The sequence below is a fragment of the Chrysemys picta genome, chromosome 2 (assembly GCF_011386835.1).
Source record: "Chrysemys picta bellii isolate R12L10 chromosome 2, ASM1138683v2, whole genome shotgun sequence".
In the NCBI taxonomy this organism is placed as follows: domain Eukaryota; kingdom Metazoa; phylum Chordata; order Testudines; family Emydidae; genus Chrysemys; species Chrysemys picta.
The window spans coordinates 106,028,088-106,048,780 of NC_088792.1; the positions used below are offsets into that span (position 1 = coordinate 106,028,088).

At 39.8% G+C, this 20,693-nt stretch overlaps 1 protein-coding gene across 1 annotated transcript in view; it reads left to right on the plus strand.

The window, feature by feature from the left end:
• ABCA13 (ATP binding cassette subfamily A member 13) overlaps nt 1-20,436 on the plus strand; it is a 268,723-nt gene extending 248,287 nt beyond the window's left edge. The window contains exons 57-59 of the mRNA XM_065583912.1: nt 15,163-15,268; nt 17,434-17,571; nt 18,833-20,436. Of these exons, the coding sequence (XP_065439984.1) occupies nt 15,163-15,268; nt 17,434-17,571; nt 18,833-18,922 (334 nt within the window). The 3' untranslated portion in view covers nt 18,923-20,436. The remainder of the gene's footprint in view (nt 1-15,162; nt 15,269-17,433; nt 17,572-18,832) is intronic.
• The last annotated feature ends 257 nt before the right edge of the window (nt 20,437-20,693 follow it).

The window sequence follows — 20,693 nt, forward strand, 5'->3', positions numbered from 1 at the left end:
CTTAGCAAACTAAATGGATGTATGACATTACTCTATAATCTGCACTGGTATTTGAAAGACAAAAAACTGTATCTAAATCCAATTCCTACCTGAGAAATGGATTGTGTGCAATTTGACATTTTGCTGGATTCATAAAAAAAGCCGTATGTTCATCACATGCCTCTCTGCTCATAGAAATAAGCACGTACCAGAACAGTCACCACTAAAGAAATGCTTTCTGGCTGCTCAAATTAGCTTCAGTGGTAATTGTATGTCCTCAGAATCAGGATCTCTATTTATAAATAAAAATGTTCCTCTCTTTCCTTTTCATGGACTGAGCACACTCAATTCTGCTTTGTCTGTGCTCTGAAGTCAAACATAATCTATGTAAGTGGGTATGTTATAAAGAGGACAGGTGCGCATTAGCAACAGGAAAACAGGGCAAGAAGTAGTGAGTTAAACTTCAGCTTTTAAAACTTAAATTAAATGTTAGAATAAACTTTGTGGGTCAGTTTCTCAACTGGAGTAAATCAATATAACTCCATTGGAGTCAGTGAGGCGATGCTAATTTACACCAGCTGAGCATCTGGCATTATAACTGTAAGCACATTTAATAATAATAACAAGCTCTAAAGGGAATTTTTGGGATCACAATCCCTGGAGATATCTATTCTAAAATAGATATGCATCTATCAGTTAATTGGGGGCAATGAGAAATAGGCAGGGGAATAAACTAGGTGACACACCGGAAGTTCCTCCCAATCCTAATAAATTCAGGACACTCACAAATCAACAGCTGCTTTCAGTTTCTCCAAAACAGGATTCCAGCAGAACATATTCTCAAAAGAGAGAGTGTCTGACACAAATTCATAGTCATTATTCTTGTAAAATTAATTATTTTTAAGTGGAAAAACAGCACACCTGGCATATTTTACATTATCAGCAGATATGCATTCCTTCTATTTGCCATGTCAGTTCTTTCAATAATTGAATCTTAATGGCATGCATGTGGGATTTTGTGATATGTGCACTGGTTATCAATATCATTGAGGCATCTGTAGTGAGCCCGTAGTTAAAGCTGCACTGAGATTTTTACTTAAAAATCTCTTTAGCTCACAGTTCAGTGATTTAATTTAGTCTCCAAATTTACCACACTTATTGTCCAGAGATCTAATGATTTTTCTACCCCCCCTTCTTGTTTTTTGGGGTGGGGGCGGAGCGGAAGAAAGTCACTAACTTTTCCAGAGGAATCAATTAATATCAACCAGTTCTGAAAATTGACTCCAACAGTCTCATTTTTGTCTTTAGCTTCCTGTAGCTAAGCCACCTCTGTCACCATTAACTTAGAGCCTCACACACAAGCATCTAGTAAAATGACATGTTGGGCAAAGTAAAAATTAAATGCAATAGACGTTCCCCTTCTCCATCTTAACACTTGGGATATACCCAAAGGGAAGCCAATGAGAATTTCAGTATCCTCCATGAACTTCCATTCACTGCAGCTTTCTTTTCCCAGCTCCGCTCCATACAAACATCCCCAGCCAGCTCCTGATTCCAGGTTTCTTTATTCCGCAGCGTGGTCACCTCGCTAACACCCCAGGTTCCCACTGACCAGATACGGTGTGCTGGAGTGAAGCTCCTCTCTATTTCACAGCTCACTGATGGATTGAGTTTAGTTTCCAAATATATATCACGATTACTCTCCAGAGGACTATTACATTTTGGTGGAAAAAATAGTTACTAACTTTCCCAGAGAAATCAATTCAGACCATTCTGCGTTGAAATTTAGCTGTTGCAGTTTTTTCTTACTCCCTGCTCAACACCACTGCTATGCTCACCCACATCGGATATTCACAGCCAACCGCTGGAACCCTCCTTACCTCCCCCCCACCCGGCTTCTCTTATAGTTCATTCATTACCCCCTCCTCTTCCCAGCCTCCTCCTGTGCCCCCTTTCAGCCTTACTAATCCCACTGAAACCTTACAACTCGAAATGCAATACAATTTATATTCTGCACCTCCTGTTTTCCTGGCATCCTAAATGCCTAGCTGCCAAACACTGCTTCCCTCCTCAATCTACTACCCTTACCAATCACCCATGCTACCTACTGCCTGCTTCACTCACCAATTCCTGCTGCCTTGAAGCCTACCCACATCCCTATGTCCACTTACTCAACACCCTTTAGTGCCAACACAGTATCCACCAGCACTGTAACACTTTGTACAAACAGAAACAAAAAGAAGAAAAAAAGTAACCCCACCCCTTACACACACACACACACATGCACACAGTTAATTTTCAAGTAAGGTGACTCAAGTGAAGAGAGTCAATAAATCTCAGTGCAATCACTTAGGGCAACATTAACATCTAGATGAACTGGATTTAACCTGTTCTACTGCCAAAATGCAATTGCAAACTTTCTCCCATCTACAACAAAATTCCCCTTCCACTTTCAACTGAAATGAACAACCTTAACTCTGACTTCCGCATGATTAATGTATGCTATTGATAGATTATGCCTTAACTTGAAAAGGCTGCTGTAGTTATCACACTGAGACTGGAGTAAAGATTGTATGCTTGAGTGTGACTTTGAGGAATTTGATAAGTGCATTGTGTGTGGTTGTATCCTGGAAGTGAAAACATGTTTGTAGTGGAGGTGAGGAATCCCATTCGATTTGAGTGGTAGTGTGTGTATTGTGCTTAGTCATAATATTAATTGATTTGCTTGGTGACTGATTATGCTGAAAGGAAATGCATGTAAACCACATAAATTGTAAATTAAGAATGATTTTTGTGTGTGTTGGTTAAACAGGTGACACTTTTTTTTTTTTTAGTTTATTTTAAAGCGAGAATTCTGCTGAAAGGAAATTCATGTAAACCATATTAATTGTATGTTAGAACATAAAAATGGCCATAGTGGGTCAGACCCATGGTCCATCCAGCCCAGTATCCTGTCTTTTGACAGTGGACAGTGCCAGATGCTTCAGAGGGAATGAACAGAAGAGGTCAACATACTGAGTGATCCATCCCCTGTCATCGACTCCCAGCTTCTGATAGCCAGAGGCTTAGGGGCACCTAGAACATAGGGTTACGTCCCTGACTATCTTGGCTAATATCCTGTGATGGACTTATCCTCCATGAATTTATCTAATACTTTTTTGAACCCAGTTATATTTTTGGCCTTCACAACGCATCCTGGCAATGAGTTCCACAGGTCAACTGTGCATTGTGTGAAGAAATACTTCCTTATGTTTGTTTTAAACCTGCTGCCTATTAATTTCATTGATGACCCCTGGTTCTTGTGTTATGTGAACAGGTGAATAACACTTCCTTATTCACTTTCTCCACACAGTTCATGATTTTATAGACATCTATCATATCCCACCTTGTCTTTTTTCTAATATGAACAGTCCCAGTCTTTCAAATATCTCCTCATATAGAAGCTGTTCCATACTCCTAATATTTTTGTTGTCTTTCTCTGCACCTTTTCTAATTCTAATGTATCTTTTCTGAGTGGGGCAACCTGAACTGCATGCAGTATTCAAGATGTGGGAGTACCATGGATTTAGATAGTGGCATTATGATATTTTCTGCCTTATTATCTATTCTTTTCCTAATGGTTCCTAACATCTGTCAGCTTTTTGACTGCAGTTGCACTTTGAGCAAATGTTTTCAAAGAACTATCCACTATGACTCCAAGATCTCTTTCTTGAGTGGTAACAGCTAATTTAGACCCCATTTTATATGTATAGTTGGGAATATGTTTTCCAGTGTGCATTACTTTGCATTTATCAACACTGAATTTCATCTTGAATTCCATTTTGTTACCCAGTCACCAGTTTTGTGAGATTGCTTTTTAACTCTTCGCAGTCTGCTTTGGACTTAACTATCTTGAGTAATTTTGTATCATCTGCAAATTTTGCCACCTCACTGTTTACCCCTTTTTCCAGATCATTTATGAATATGTTGAACAGTGATGGTCCCAGTACAGATCCTTTGTGCACCCTGCTATTTACCTATCTCCACTGGGAAAACTGACCATTTTTCCTACCTTTTCCTTTCTATCTTTTCTATCAGTTACTGATCTATGAGAAAACCTTCCCTCTTATCCCATGACTGCTTACTTTGCTTAAGAGCCTTTGATTTCATTAGGTTTTCATTAACATTTAATTTAATTTAATTAGTGTGTCATTTAACATTAGCAGAAGTATTTTATGTTGGTTGTACTGGTGCTATGCATATTTTTATATTTACAATTTGTTTTTAACCAATTCTTTACCCATTGTGACAAAGTTCCTCCTCTATCTTGGTGGGTCCTGTGCTTATTGGCGGATTTTCTTGCATCAGAGATTCACCATGTGGGTTGGGTAACAGCCCAGAGACCTTCCCCTCTGGAAGAACCCACAGTCAGGTCAATTGGGAGGTTTGGGGGGAACCCGGGCCCACCCTCTACTCCGGGTTCCAGCCCAGGGCCCTGTGGACTGCAGCTGTCTATAGTGCCTCCTGTAACAGCTGCATGACAGCTACAACTCCCTGGGCTACTTCCCCATGGCCTCCTCCAAACACCTTCCTTAGTCTCACAACAGGACCTTCCTCCTAGTGTTTGATAACGCTTGTGCTCCTCAGTCCTCCAGCAGCACACCCTCTCACTCTCAGCTCCTTGCACCTCTTGCTCCAGGCTCCTCACACTCACACCACAAACTGAAGTGAGCTCCTTTTTAAAGCCCAGGTGCCCTGATTAGCCTGCCTTAATTGATTCTAGCAGCTTCTTCTTAATTGGATCCAGGTGTCCTAATTAGCCTGCCTACCTTAACTGGTTCTAGCAGGTTCCTGATTACTCTAGTGCAGCCCCTGGTCTGGTCACTCAGGGAACAGAAAACTACTCATCCAGTGATCAGTATGTTTGCCCTCTACCAGACTCCTGTACCCCACTGGTCTGGGTCTGTCACACCATGTTAATCTTTCTAGAAATTATATAGAGTAAATATTCCCAAATCACTTGGGAATACAGTGGTCAAACTGACAGTTGAGTGAAACAAATAAATCTGACTGAATATTGTGTCAGCATCTGAACCAAACCTTTGTCATTGGTTCATTTCAATTTAAAAGCCTTACGTTTTAGTGACTAGCATAATTTTGTAATACTTTCTTGGAACCTTATTTTAACACACTAAAATGAGGCAATGCTATATCATAGTAGAACCCAGTAGGAGACCTATTTTTAGTTTACTTAAGACAGTATTATGATGTCTTGAGGTTTTACCCATACATAAATATAGCAACTCAAACTCCATACTGAGAAGAGATTCTAGACTCAAATAATTTCTACTGCTGTTTTTCTGTTTTCCCTATTCTCCCTTCCTGTTTTCCTTCTTCCCTATTCTCAACCGATATGTACACTGTTCATCCAGGTCCAAGTTACACTTGCAGGTAGTCCATCTCCTGTTCAGATTTGGGGCCATTTGTAAGACTATATTTATCTACGTTGACAAAGGTTTAAAATATCTCAAAATGCTTCCCATTACTAAAGTTATTGTCCAGTTCCTCTAAAGCAGGAATCGGCAACCTTTGGTACGCGGCCCATCAGGGAAATCCGCTGGCGGGCCTGGATGGTTTGTTTACCTGCAGCGCCGCAGGTTCGGCGGATCACAGCTCCCACTTGCCGCGGTTCGCCGTTCCAGGCCAATGGGGGCTGCGGGAAGTGGCAACCAGCACATCCCTCGGCCCGCGCCACTTCCAGCAGCCCCCATTGGCCTGGAACGGCAAACCGCAGCCAGTGGGAGCTGCGATCCGTCGAACCTGCGGCGCTGCAGGTAAACAAACCGTCCAGGCCCGCCAGCGGATTTCCCTGATGGACCACATGCCACAAAGGTTGCCGATTCCTGCTTTAGAGGAACTGGACAATAACTTTAGTAGTGGGAAGCATTTTGAGATATTTTAAATCTTTGTCAACGTAGATAAATATAGTCTTATTGCAGCTGGTAAATTTCTGAATAATGTCAAAAAGGCATTGTTACTTGGAAAGAGTGAGCTTAGAGGTGAGCTAGAAACTTAGTTCCAGATATGGCTTGCAGGAGCTATATGCTTTAGTAGATGTGGCCGCTAAAACCTAATTTCAGTTGACTCCTGCCAACTAAGTCAATTACTCTAAATTGTGAATGGATTACATTTCTGCGCTCTCCCCAGCATCCCCCATTATATTTTATGTTTTCCAAAAAATTGCACAGAAGCATTTTTATGTTCGATACAGCTGGCCAATCCCCTAGGAACAATATTTTCAATATCTTCCTTCATTCTGGGTCCATCTGGACAGATTTCTCATAGTGAAATACCCATACCCATTTTTCAAGTGCTGGATGCACATCAAGTCTGTGCACAAATAATATCAGCAAGCCAGCTGATTAAATTACCAAACAACTAATCCATTTGTTATGGCAGAGCTGGAGTGAAAATGTGTTACCAAACTAGTTACACTTTACCATTTAAAAAATTAGGTTGATGAGGAAAATTTTCGTCTTTCTTTCTAATAACCTTGTGGATTTCTTAGAGTGAAAGGAGAGGTTTGAATTTAAAAATCTCATGAATATTCCAGTGCTGAGTAGAAACAGTTACACTACTGGAGGATCCCGGTATTTATTAGGTAATAAAGTCACAATGGGTTTATTAGAAGTCATAAAACATGCAGTTAATGTCATGGAATAATGCCATTTTTATACCTATTATCTTGAACAATCAAAATATTTTTGCATTTGACAAACCTGTTGTCACTGAGTGTGTAGGCATATATGTATAATATATTTATCTCAATATATTCCCAATTAAGAGTTAAGGTTGAAAGCAGCTTTCTGTGAGTCCAGCTAGCATATCCTGAAAAGGTACATTTTCATTACAAATATTATATATCTTTAAAAATTCCCAAACATTAAAAGTCTGGGAATGAGCCCTATCTATTTATATTTATACATATTAAACACCAAACTTTACATTAAAAGAACATGATTAAGTTGCAAACTCAAGCACAAGAAAGTTAGGAAATGCCAGAACTAACGTTGCCTGAGCACTGAATGAGGCACAGGCCCTGTTAAAGACTTTAGCATAATGCATTTGCAGAGTGGGCCCTATTAAGGTTGCATAGGCACTCTTATTTCTGACATTCCCTGACTTTTGTACGCTTGGCCTTCCAACCTTAATGATGTTGTTTTAATATTTTTCGTGTGTAATAACCTAGGTTTAAGTTTTGTTTTTTTTAAAAAGCTAACTGAAGAAAACAGAAATTCCATCATCTGCCATCAGATTGATATCCACATTAGGTCATCAGTAGGTTTGGAACCTTTAAATCCACTGTACAGACTTCTACCATGTGAGCTAATGAAATAATTGATAGCAGTGGTAGGCTGCCATCCTCTATGTAGACTACGTAGCACTAGAGTGGATGGGACACTTTGCCAGTGGGTGTCATAGACATTTGCTGACAGCTGAGGAATCATGAAGCTCAGGAATCTTGGTTTCCATTCCAGGTTCTGTGTTCTAGTGGGCACAGACTCTTGTATTCATTCTCCCCAACCATGACCTCTTTTCCATCTGATATAATCTGTCCCTGTCCCAGTTCTAGCTCTTCCCTGCCCCTGACTCCTCATCCCAGTCCCATTCTCCTTGCCTCTCCAGTTCCAACTTCCACTCCTCAGGCTTCTCGTCTTAGCCCTGGTCTTCTTGCCCAGCAAGTCCTAATCAGATTCCTCCAGACAACACTTACCTAAACAATCACAGTCCCCTCTTCTCATCTGATTGGTCTCATTCTACCCTCAGTCATGTCCCCCAACCCATATTCCCATTCCCTCTTGCTTCCAAAAGCTCCTTATCTAATTTGTGCTTCCCTTGCCTAGCTCCTTCTTCCAAGATTACCTGTACTCCCCGCTCACTGTGGCTCCTCTTCATATCTGTTTCCCTCACTTCAGTCCACTGCCCCACTGGGTCTCATATCCCAGTCTGCCCCTGCCTCCTCATCCAAACAGTCTTCCCTGACTTACTGGCTTCCAGTCATCCCTCCACCTGTTTTGCTCCCCAGGTCCCAGTCCAGTCTCCTTCCCCAGCCACTCCCAATTTCCCTCTGCCATCCTCCAGTCCTGTCTCCATCCCTGCAAGTTCCTTCTCCCAATCTACTCTTGTACCTTCTGCATTCAAATCGGGCAGCTTCCTCCTCCACATTACTTGAGGTCACAGGAGTGAGACTCCCTGTTCAGGTGACCAGACCCGCATAGCCCGTGGCAGCACAAATTTGCAATCACAGTGAATGTTCTGCTCAGCCCAGGGCTGGAAAATATCCAACATGGACAGACTCGTTGGGATATTTAATTGCTAACATCTAAGTTTCTACTGAGTATGTTCACACTGCAGTTTTTCATAGGCTTATAACTTGGACAAATTGGGTCGATCTTCATGGGGAGAGCAGAAAGTACACCCAGACACAAAGGACACCTCCTGACAAATTTCAAGTCCCTGCTACAAAGCTGAGGCACTAGAACTTTTCCGGCTTTTCTAGAAAAGGTTGCCAGACTCTCTCAACCTGAGTAAAACAACATCTTTTGGGTTAGCCTTATTCTTGACATTAGCCATTTTAGCTGAAATTTCCCCAAAACAAGATCTTATACTGAGCAGTATAAGGCAACCTCAGCAGGTCGTGCCTCTAGCCCGGTCTGTAATATATAGAGTCTGAACCACATTTCATTACTCCACCAGTGGAAGACCAGAGTATCTCAGTGGTGAATCAAGCCCAGGGGATGGGTGTGGGTGTACGTACACACACATGCATGTGCGCACACACACACACACACACATACACACACACACACACACAATGTATGTATACATGTGTATGTGAATATAGTTATCGAGATTTTGATATACAGTATGCGTCCCTTTATCTAAAACCCTATTATCCAAACCTCCGCGTTATCCAAATCCCTTCATTGTTCCCCATGCAGAGTCCTGGTCTGGAGTCTCTGCTCTGCCCTTCACCTTACCCTGCAAGGATTGGGTGTTACCAGCCATGCAGCAGCCCTGGAGGGAGCCCTCTGCAGTCCTGCTCTCATGGGAGTGAGTGAGCAGGGCAGGGCAGGGCAGGGCAGGGCAGAGACCCCCAGCCAGGACTGCAAGGAGGAGGAAGAAGAGGGGGACGAGCCCCCAGCATCAGGGGAGGCCATCCCTCTACTGAATGGCTTCTGCCATCTTGATTATCTGAAATCCCAATTATCAGAATAAGATCCATGCCCACCCTGCTATTTGGATAATTAATAGTATACTGTGTATATAAAATAATCAAGATTTTGAAAATAGGTGCCTGCATTTAGGATTTTAAGCCCATAAGTGTCAAGTGCCCATCATCTCCTGTTGGCTGTGGTGGGAGATGCTGGAAGTCAAGCATTTTAAAAAACCATGCCACTTACTTAGGGACCTAAATATGGATTTATGAGACTAGGTTTTGTAAAATCTGGGCTCTGAGTGTGTATACATGGACATGTTTTGTGAAATATATATCCAATACACAATCTATGGACCATACCTATGTATTATGTGTCAATCTGTCTGTTTTTACATTCCTGTTGTTACTTAAGAAAACAGAATTACAAAGAAAAATAATTGATGAATAGCTTATGATAAGGAAATTTTATGTTTTTTAAAAAATGTTATATAATCTACTCATGATTGTGTATTTGTTCAGCAACACCGAGGTTGTTCCACTTTGAATAACATATAAGGAAATGGCATGTAGCAGTTGGTACCAATTTTGAATTTATTAGCAAGATTTTTTTAAAGAAAGCAGAGGTTTCATCAGATCAGCTTTAATTTTTGACAGATAAATTTATCTCCATTTTTCCCTCTTTTCGAGTACATTTGTATTTGTTTGTAAATGTTATTATGTAAGAACAGCCATGCTGGGCCAGACCAATGATCCATCTAGTCCTGTATCGTGTCATCTGGCAGTGGCCAATGCCAGATGCCTCAGAGGGAATGAACAGAACACAGCAATTATTCAGTGATCCACCCCCTGTCATCCAGTTGCAGCTTCAGGCAGTCAAAGGTTTAGGAACACTGAGTATGGGGTTTTGTCCCTGAGCATCCTAGCTAATAGTCAGTGATGGACCTTTCCTCCATGAAATTATCTAGTTATTTTTGAACCCAGTTATACTTTTTGCCTTCAACATCCCTTGGCAATGAGTTCCATAGGTTTACTATGCATTCTGTGAAGAGTCACATAGAGGGCCTAATCCTTTGTTTATGTGAGTAGTGCTAATTGAAGTCAGTGGGCCAATTTGCACCCATGATGACTATTCATTTCAGGGAAGAAAAAAATTGCATCCAGTGTATGGAAAGGAATGTGAAGTGAAGTAAATAGCTAAGCATTCCCATGGTGAGTTGTTTCATATCCTTGAAGTATGGCCGACGTTCTGAAGGATGTAGCTTATGCTCTCCCTTCTAGCCATTAAATTCCAATAATGCTTTGATTTTATTGCCTGATATAATGTCATTCTTTGAGTAATCTGTTGATATTATATGAAGCAACAGAAGAGATCAATCAAGCTAGTTTTATACTAAAAGATAAAGTGTGCACATTATTTTTTCACAAGCAAATTTTCAGACAGTGCTAATTTAATGATGCGTATTTCCAGGCAGAGACAACAGAACTAGAAAGAACAACACAAGGGAAATGTGTCTTTTGAATAGTGAGATGTATCTAGATGATTAGCTGCTCTGGCTAGTCATCAGGAATTAAGATACAAGCCCAGATTCTCTGCTTCACTGAAATTACATTTAGCAAACTTGATGGAAGGGGTGGCATGGGAATTCAGGGAGCTCCTTGCTGTAGCTTTCTGATACTCTGCCAATTCTTGGTGCAGGTTACAGGAGCATCTACAAACTTCTGTAAGTTGGTGACCATTATCAGCTAGCACATCTGCCTACTGAGTGTAGCAGGAAGATGTTGGTATCCAGCCACTTCACTTCCACTCGCTGCAGGCCCCTGCACTGGGCTTTTGAGAAGGTGGCGTAAGAGATGGTTTTAATGGCTTTGCACCCACTGGAGAATCCCCGGTTAGAGGAGACAGCCTCCATTCCCTTTACACTGCCTGTGTGGCACAAAGGGAACAGAGCAGGGCAGGGAACCAGCTCCATAATATAGTTGGTATTTACAAAATAAGGGTCCAATCATGCAGACACTCAATGAGTAACTTTACTTCCATGAGCAGTTCCATTGGGTTTGGTCAGAGTCCAAATTGAACAAATAGCCTGGTTGGAAAAGAGCGAGATTAAAAACAAATGAAGGCAGCATTAAATTGATGTGCTTATAGCAATGGAAAACACCTTTGCTGAGCAGCGCCAAAGATAGGGCAACAGATGGCTGCTGAACAGGTGCACTGGTTCAGCTGACGCTGCTTTAATGATTATGTTTTCCTCCTCAGGTCTTGAACTGTTGGGTACTAAAGGTTTGATCCTAGCACTGCTAATCAAATCAGAATGTGGTGGTCTGTGTAATTCCACTTTGGGTTTCTGCATTAATTTTATCAGTTGGGTCAGAGAGGAAAACATTTAGAGGAAAAAATGGTCAATTCAATTTCCATTGCCTCAGTTGGCTACAGAAAGCAACCTGCTGGATGATTACAGAAAGGGGGGAGATGATGTGGATGATCAGTGTTACCCTGTACAGAAACTTCTGCAGTAAAATAAAATATGAATTCAAGGTATAGGAGATGCATAATTTGACTAGTCAGAAACATTTCCCATTTTTGAAAGCTTTGTATTTGTACCCAGGTTGGTATTTATGCCATTCAGGATTAAGAATTACATTAAGCCACAGAGATTTCTGTCTGTGCTAATCAGAATTTTTATTTATTTTAATTGGAAATTTCACTGCATGCAACATTTTCATTTTATAAGACTGCTGAACATCTCCATAAAACAGCATTTTTTTCTGACTGTAATTCCACAGGACCTCGGTATACAGACACCAGAAGACTGATCAGAATCAATGATCTCTAGTAAAAGGTTACCTTAGCTTGGCTTTCATCTACGTTGAACACCCTTGTTAACATTATCCATCTTTGTTGCATTTTCTTTGTCATTTCATCTACGTTGAACACCCTTGTTAACATTATCCATCTTTGTTGCATTTTCTTTGTCATTTCTGCAGGGATGATGTTATGCATTTAAAAGATTTAATTAAAAGTCTAGTATGTGTTAGTAAATCACTGCAAGGGAAACCAGCCAGCCACTGCTCTGGATTCCACAGCGTTCCGCATCCCTCTCCTGTGATCATGTTATTCATGTGTTACTTCATGCTACTCAAAGAATGTTTGGAAATAAACAGCACAGATTGGGTAGTGTCGCATTTGAACAAAACTAAATAACGGCATGTTAACTTTTCCTACACCATTTAAATGTTTGGGTCCAAATGCAATGGAAAAAAATAAAACAAAACATGTGCTGTGTTGGGGTGCTGTGTATATCTTTTTAAACAAGTCATTGCACTCTTATTTTAGGGTGCTGCAACACAGCTGTGCTATGCAGCCTCTGTACCAAACATTCCTACAATAAGATTCTTCAGTCTAATAAGATACATGAAAATAATACTTTGCTCTATGGATCTAAATTTTTGAAATAATTGGCTAGGTCTTCACCTGGTGTTAAATGTCAGGTAGTCACAGGTGCATGGCTTTACACCAGCTAAGGACCTGGCCCAATGCAAATCTCACAGCCATTATTATAATCCACATGTTTTATTAAGTAAATGGGTCAAAGGAACACAGTTTGTGATGAAACTGGGAAAACACCTCCTGAATCCAAGGCTTGTGCTTTAGAATCTTATCTTTACTTCTTTTCTTTCTCAGACTATTGAGGAGAGATTGAGCTGAGGGTTTGGGGTGATTATATCTATGGGCAGGCCTTTTCTTTTTGTACCTTTGTGCGTGTTCAATCTGTGCAATGTGTACCTATAGACATATTATTTTTATAAACTTGAAAAAGGAAATATATAATGTACAGTACAGTTTACTCCAGATTATCTGACTGGTATGGGGAACATGGGTTTTGGATAATCAAGAGGGCCGGAGCCATTCAGCAGTGGGGAGGCCTGCCCCACAGACAAGAGCTTGTCCTTCTCATTGCAGCCTGGGCTAGGTTTCTCTGCTCTGCCCTGCTCACTCATTCCTGTGACAGTGGAACTGCAAAGGGCTCCCCACATGCTATGGGGCCAGTGACACCCAATCCCTGCTGACACAAGGTGCAGCAGTACAAGGGGCCCTCTGCAGCTCTGCTGTCATGGCCAAGCTCACTCATTCCCATGACAGTGGGGCTGCAGAGGGCTCTCAGCACTGCCACAGGAGCTATTCAGCAGCGGGGTGGCACCCCCATATCAGGGCCTTCCCCCCCCCACTCTGCTCTATTATCTGAACCTCCACATTATTCAAATCCCTTCCTTGTCCCCTAGCATGAGATATGCACCCTCTGCAGCATGGCTCATGCTGAGGGGTGAGGAAGGGATTTGGATAATGTGGAAGATTGGATAATAAGGTTTCAGGTGAACGGGCGTATACTGTATACCATTCCATCCACCACTGTTTTGATGATGATGATAATTTGCTCTATATATGTTAAATCCAAGAACTCAGTATGTGTCGTAAGTTGTGTATTGGAAAATGGCTATTTCTGCAGGGACATTGTGAACTAAGGAATCCTTCCCACCACCAGGCCTCAGAAGAGCCAGCCATTTGGCTAATATAGCCTTTTAATTATTTCTCTACCATTTGTTAGACTTCTTGTTAGCCGCAGAAATTCCGCTAGCACTGTGCAGTAGTGGGTGACGTAGTCTGGAAATGCATTGGTCACTTGATAAATGTGCCATATACTTCAGGCCCTTTATGAACATTCCAGAAACATTTAAAATTTTACAACATATGAAAGGAGTGTTCTGATTCCTAATTCAAGAGTGAATAACAAACCTTCCATGTAGCACTCTGTAGCAATGGTGCTATAGCAGAGTTTGTCTGAAATACCCAACTCTGTTAACAAGCCTTGATCTTAATGAGAGAAAGTGGATTAAGCTGACTCACTTAGACAGGTGACAATTTATTACCTCACCCAGATGTAAGAGAAGCAGGTGGGAGTGGTTTGCTTGTAAGAGAGGATTTAGGGTATAAGCTGAACAATACTGGGAAAGGAACCCTACGAACAGAAAAGCAGGGGAGAAAGTTTATATTGAATGATATTATATTGTGTGTGGTGTGTTATTTATAGCCAAATCCTAGGAAAGAAGGGTGAGATTTTGAATCTAGATGGTGTGTGGACTTTGTTTTAGAGCAGGAAAAGCACTCACACGTACACCGGTAGTTGAAAATGACCATGAGCAAATGTATGATGCTATAGAGGTGACTTTCATCACTTATAATATGTCTATTTTATGTATAAAATTAACAGTCAGCACTATATGCTAGAAAGAATATATTTAATAAAAATAATGCTTTAGTTAGATTTTCAAATCTTGACTTTTCTACATATTATGAAATGTGTCCAGAGAGAGGAAAATAAATTCTCTACATTATTCCATGAGATTAATAGTGTTAACAAGCAGTTAAAGTAGGAAACTAGGAATCAGGAGACTTGGGTTGTGTTCCTAAATGTTGCTGATTTGTAGTATGAACACTGACAAATCACTTAACAACTCTATGCCTTACTTTCTACTTCTGTAAAAGACAGATAATACCCATGTTTGTAAAACATTTGAGCTCCTCCATGGCAAGGTTTAACTAAATGCAATGTATTATGATCACCCACAGTTTAAATACTTTCTCTCTCCCACTAGGAAAAATAGACCTCCTACCCTTCCTTTTCTGTATTTGGTTCTGGTAACAAATGCCATCCTCCACTGACTGTTCAAAGCTGTATAGTCATTAAGACATGTCCTCCTTTACAAATAACAGTTTTGTGGCACTATGAGTATCAATGACATTGTCTATTCTTTGTGATTATCAGTGTGTGCTTGATGATAATATAATATTAAAATCCTAATGATGGTAATAAAATAGGCATCCATGCTGCTACCAGATAACACTGTGTGACAATCAATTTAGCTGAGCATACGTCTCATCTTTATGGAAAAGAACATGTATAACTGTGTCTGCTCAATGCTTTCAGGTTTGGAGATGGCTATTCAGTCAAGGTTTGGCTTAACAAAGAAACAAGTAACCATGGTGCTATTTTGGACTATCTGCAGCTACATTTTCCAGGAACACAGTTTAAGGTATGGCTGAAATTCTCTATTCATAGCGGTTGCCAAGGATAAGTTCTTGAGACCATTAACAAAAGGTAAATTTGAATAAACTAGCTGGTTTCTCTGTCCTTCCTGATCAATATGGCTACTCGTTTTAGTTGATATGTGTGTAACTGTTAAATTGTCACCCACACTATGGTGCAGATAAACCCCAGATGCAGAGTAGGGCCATTTTGTGATTGGTTCATGAGCTGCAATTCCCTTTTCTTATTTTTGGTATTTACAGTCAAATTTTCCAGTATATGCACACAGGGTCTGATCCTATGTCCACTGAAAGGGGGAAGGGATAAGTCAGTGGTTTGAGCATTGGCCTGCTAAACTTAGGGTTGTGAGTTCAATCCTTGAGGGGGCCATTTAGGGATCGTGGGCAAAAATCTGTCTGGGGATTGGTCTTGCTTTGAGCAGGGGGTTGGACTAGATGACCTCCTGAGGTCCCTTCCAACCCTGATATTCTATGATTCTATAAATGGAAGTAATTTCAGAGTTAATGCATCAGCAACACCATATTTTTCTTTGTCCTCACCCAATCAATCCAGTACCTAGAAAATGGCAGGCAGGTGATCTCACTGCATTAGGAAGTCAACATTTACCTCACAGCTACCACACAGTGACATCTAATATGCCTCAGATGCCTTCTATTATAAGCATAAGGAAATGCTGTAGTATTTCAGATATCATTGTGTGGTAACTCTTGATTGTTGGATGGCTATTACTATGTATACATGTCATCACAAGAATAACTCTAAAATATATATTTAATAGTTGACTGAAATGTTTTGCTACAACTTTGTTCTCCTTTCCCAGCAGGTTGCCTTTTTTTGAACTCAGAATTAAAATAGGAGAATTCTTCTGAGACTAATGCAAGGAAATGGGCATCCCAACCAAGAGATCTACTTATATAATATTTTAGACATTTTTAGACATTTCTCTCAAGACATTTTAACTCCTCCTTTCATTTGTCTTTCTTTTCTTTAATCCATCCATTCAGATAAACAGGTGCAATATCTTACTCTTATGAGGTGTACAAGTCCATAGATGTATGAGATTTTCATTTTCACAGGCACTTGGCTATTTGGTTATATAATATTGCTGATGTAGAAATCACACATTTTTGCTCCTGGCTGTGTTCATAATAGCCTCTAATGGTAACCCTAGATCAGTTGGTTTGTGTGTGTTTATATAACATAGATGCGGTACCCACTAGTTAATAAAAGTAAATTTTATTCTACTTTCTGAAAACTTGCCAATGTCTGCAGTAAGATGGCTATAGTCCAGTGCTTTGAAGCACCTCTGTTTTCCAAGGTCACAGAGGAAAAGTCAATTGGTGTGTTCCCTGTATCCATAAAAGTGTCCTCGATTTGCATATATTGTATGATATGAACACATCATAAAAGTATCAGGGGGTAGCCGTGTTAGTCTGAATCTGTAAAAAGCAACAGAGGGTCCTGTGGCACCTTTAAGACTAACAGAAGTCTTAAAAGTGCCACAAGACCTTCTGTTGCTTTTTACATCATAAAAGGGTAACACTTTCAAACATACCACAGCCATCTGTCGCATCCCCAAAATGTGTTCAGGCATAAATATCAAGATTAAAATATATATTTTCACATGCAAAATGGATTCTTTGTAGGTGTAATTTAGAACCCTGTCTCTGAAAATGTGTTCTATAAAAGTAGATGGTCCCAAGCTGTAGAATTTTGGTCTGGGTATAGGTTTCTAGCACCCTGAGTTTCAGGGTAGGGTTCTGATTTGAGATTTTGGTTTGGCCATTGTAGATACAAGCTGTGATATGCTGATTTCAGTGTGGCTTCTGAAATGTTTCCCATTCCCCAAGGTGTCTGAATCAATGGGTTTGGTTTGAAGCCATCTCTAACTTTAAAATTGATAAGAAAAATACACCTCTGCAGCCGCAAACAGCCAGCTGTCTTTCAATTCCATTGTGATAGCTTTGTGGAAACGGAAAGATCTTTTCTGAACCACACCGTGTTGTGCCTTTTACAATGTTACAATCAAGATCTAGTATATTCTTACAGAATCATATTTTTCAGCTGAGGCTCATATTGAAACCAGGTCTGTTGAAAATAAATATAATTTTATCAGAATATTCACTAGTATTTATTTATGTTTGTTTGAAGGAACAGCGCCTTAATCTGCAGGAGTATCGTGTACCATACGGATGGGGCTGCTTACCAGAGCTCTTCAAAGTTTTAGAGAACCACAAAGTTTTGTTGCAAATCAAACATTATTCCATTAGCGAAATCACTTTAGAGCAGGTATGTTCCTCCTCTGTGTTGCCTCTCTTTTTCTGAATATGCTGTGCCACTTTAATTATGTATGCAGTAGAATATTGCAGTATATAGTTTATCTAGAGCTGTCCTAAGCTGTCATAAGACACAATAACCTTATACCTAAAGCATTTTCTCCTTTAGTGTAAGTGGTTGGGATCTTTCCTTTTGAAACGAATGTTATGCAGTTTTCTTGCATTTGCAATCTATGTACCACTGCAACAGGCACATTAGAAATGCACAGATAGAAGGGATCCCTGCTTATGCCTATGAAATCCTGGGTTTACACCATGTATAATATAGTGATGATCATGAAATTCCTGGGTGCCAGTGTTGTGTTACAGCATCTAGGGATATAACTTCTCATGTATATTCTGAAAATGCCGAGAAGCTGAGCTGGTCAGAACATTAATTATGTATAATATTTGCTGTGAGATTAGCCCTTTTTTCCAAGTGCAAATCATTCATGAACAGACTTTGATTTGTATTAATCTATCAGCTCCTGCTGCTTTAATTATTCAATGAACAATTTATGCAAACAAATAGCCTATGGGTTATTCCTCGACGGTTCACTCAAGCTTGTTTGCTCTTCATTATTTATGGTGAGTGATTGCTCACCTCAGTCACATGGTATTTTATTTGCACCCTAACTGAATAAGTGAAAGTTTTAAACAGGATAATAGTGACTACTGAATAACAAATATACTTACTCTTGAATGAATTCCTTTGCTTGCATGTTAATATTGTTATGGGAATGAAGAACTGTCATCCCTCAAATATCCGAGTAATCAAAAAACCCTTTCATGTGAATGTAGGTGAAAAGGAAACAACCAGGGGACCCAACTGAATAGAACAGGGATTTGGAATTCAAATGGAGGTTTGCCCACATCAATTCAGTGTTCAGAAGGTTACTCAACATAAATTTTAGCTTTAAATATCTGGGTGTAGATCCTGCACGACTGAAGTCAACGAGAGTTTTGCCATTCAAGTCAATGGATGCAGGATTGGGCCCCTCCCTAATTTTTTTTTTAAAAATATTGATTTATTTATTCAATACAAGCAAAATCCAGTGTTCCCAAGGAATGTGGATAACCATATAAAATTTGAACTTATTTTATTGAACATGGACTTTTACTGTTTTGCTTTAGAAAGCATCTTAATAAAAGTGGCCTGAAAAAGTCCCAAAAGGAGACAAAGTTCTAGCTCATGTATTGCTATCCCATAAGCCCTCCTTTGTTGTGTCTTGCAGGTATTTATTAATTTTGCTACTCAACAGCAGGAAACGCCGTCTTCTGCACAAGAATCTCCCACCAATCATCACCACCATCTGCCAGTCTAGGCTCAGTGCAGGTCACTGTCCAGCAATATGTTTTACAGACAATAAAACTTTTCACCTGGTTACTGCCAAACTGAAAGGGAGGGGGAAGTTCGCAATTTTTAGACCAAAAAACAGAGCTACCAGTTCTTAGAAGACAGGGTGGTTATTAGATATATATATACACACACAAAAGCCAAAAAATGTACTGTACTTTACTGAACTGGAATTTTATAATAAAACATTTGGCCTAATTAATGAAATCTGTAACACAGTAAAAGGGCTGATCTTATAAAGAGTGACATTTCAGAAGTTGGGGGTGTGTGTGTTTTTTGGGGGGGATGGCGTGGGGGAGAGGTAGCTCTCTATTCATTTGATCACAGTCACATTAAATAGCCATAATTATTACATGACAAGGGAAGCAAAACCCAATGGATATTAGGAACAGCCGTGCTATCATATAATATTTGTATTTAATAGCTCAAATGAGAGCACTTTGACTTCTGCATTAATTCAGTTCTGTGTTATGACAAGCTAAATTAGCCTTTTTTTATTGTATAAAAGAAGCACTATATTCCATAAGGGCTTTTGTCAAAGGGGGTATTAGTACAGTTATATTAAGTACATTTAACAAGGTTTCATAAATCATACTTGACAATGAGTTCTCCCTAACACCTGTAGGTTATTTCTTTAGAGCTTCTAGAGCATCGTTACTAATAATCTATTTTGTTAGCTTTTTTATGTTATTTTTTTAATGTTCTAAGAGAAGGTCAAAATGGATTGTAGCCAAGGACGTATTGGAAGTAAACGAGATAAGTGTACAGACACTGATCAATAACCTTTTCAGGCTATTTATCCCAATTTCAGATTCTTCACACAGGGCTGTGTCACAGCCTTCAATAGTGTCATCAGCCTGTAAATGTGAGACAGAAATTAACATTTAATGAACAAAATTTCAGCCTCTTTAATCCATCCTCATATTTCTGTGGCTATTCTGTGGCTAGAGAAAGATTAGAACTTCTTGGAGCGGGGGGAAGAGGAGACGCTCTTAGCTTATTTTTATAAACAAGCTCTCTGGGAACCCTGTGCACAGTAGTTGATATCACTTTCATTGGGCTCTGTTATCTGATAGTTGAAATTTTGGAACACTGTGATTTAGTGGAAAGGTATTTCTGTGATATAATTTCTGTGAAAATCAAATTGTACACTTTGAGATAAAAGGATCTAATCAGAGGCTATCTGTGTTCCTGTGTCCCTGCTTTAATGCCATGCTGTAGCAGGATGTAATTTTAAAGTGTTATGCTTGTGCCTTAGGCTTTTCAAGCTGAACCAGAAGGGTTTTTGATTCTCACATTGACAGGTGTATTTTTGGACCATGATGCTTTTGAACGAATTTAGAACTCAGGGTTCCCACTTTGAAAACTTATTCTTGCTCTTTTGAAAATGTTAAATCCTGAAAACTTAATTAAATGTCACTTTTCTGAGTAAAGTGTGGAATATTGTATTAATGTAGTGGGTAAATAAAATAAATAAGAATTCTTTCAGACTGATGGTTGAATGCAATTCTGTTAACGGTATTTCTCTTCTTTGAATCTCCTCATCTGTCTCTCTCGGGACCCAATTTAATTGAAGCAAGTAGCAAACAATGTCTCTCTCCCAATTCTTTATGGTTGAAGAAGGTCAAAATCTAATTGAGTTCCAGTGTACTGGGTTCTGTCTCAGAGGACATTTTCCCAGTCTTTGAAATGCTGCACTCTGGAAGTTTGTAAGGCTCAAGTCTAGTCTTTGAAGATTT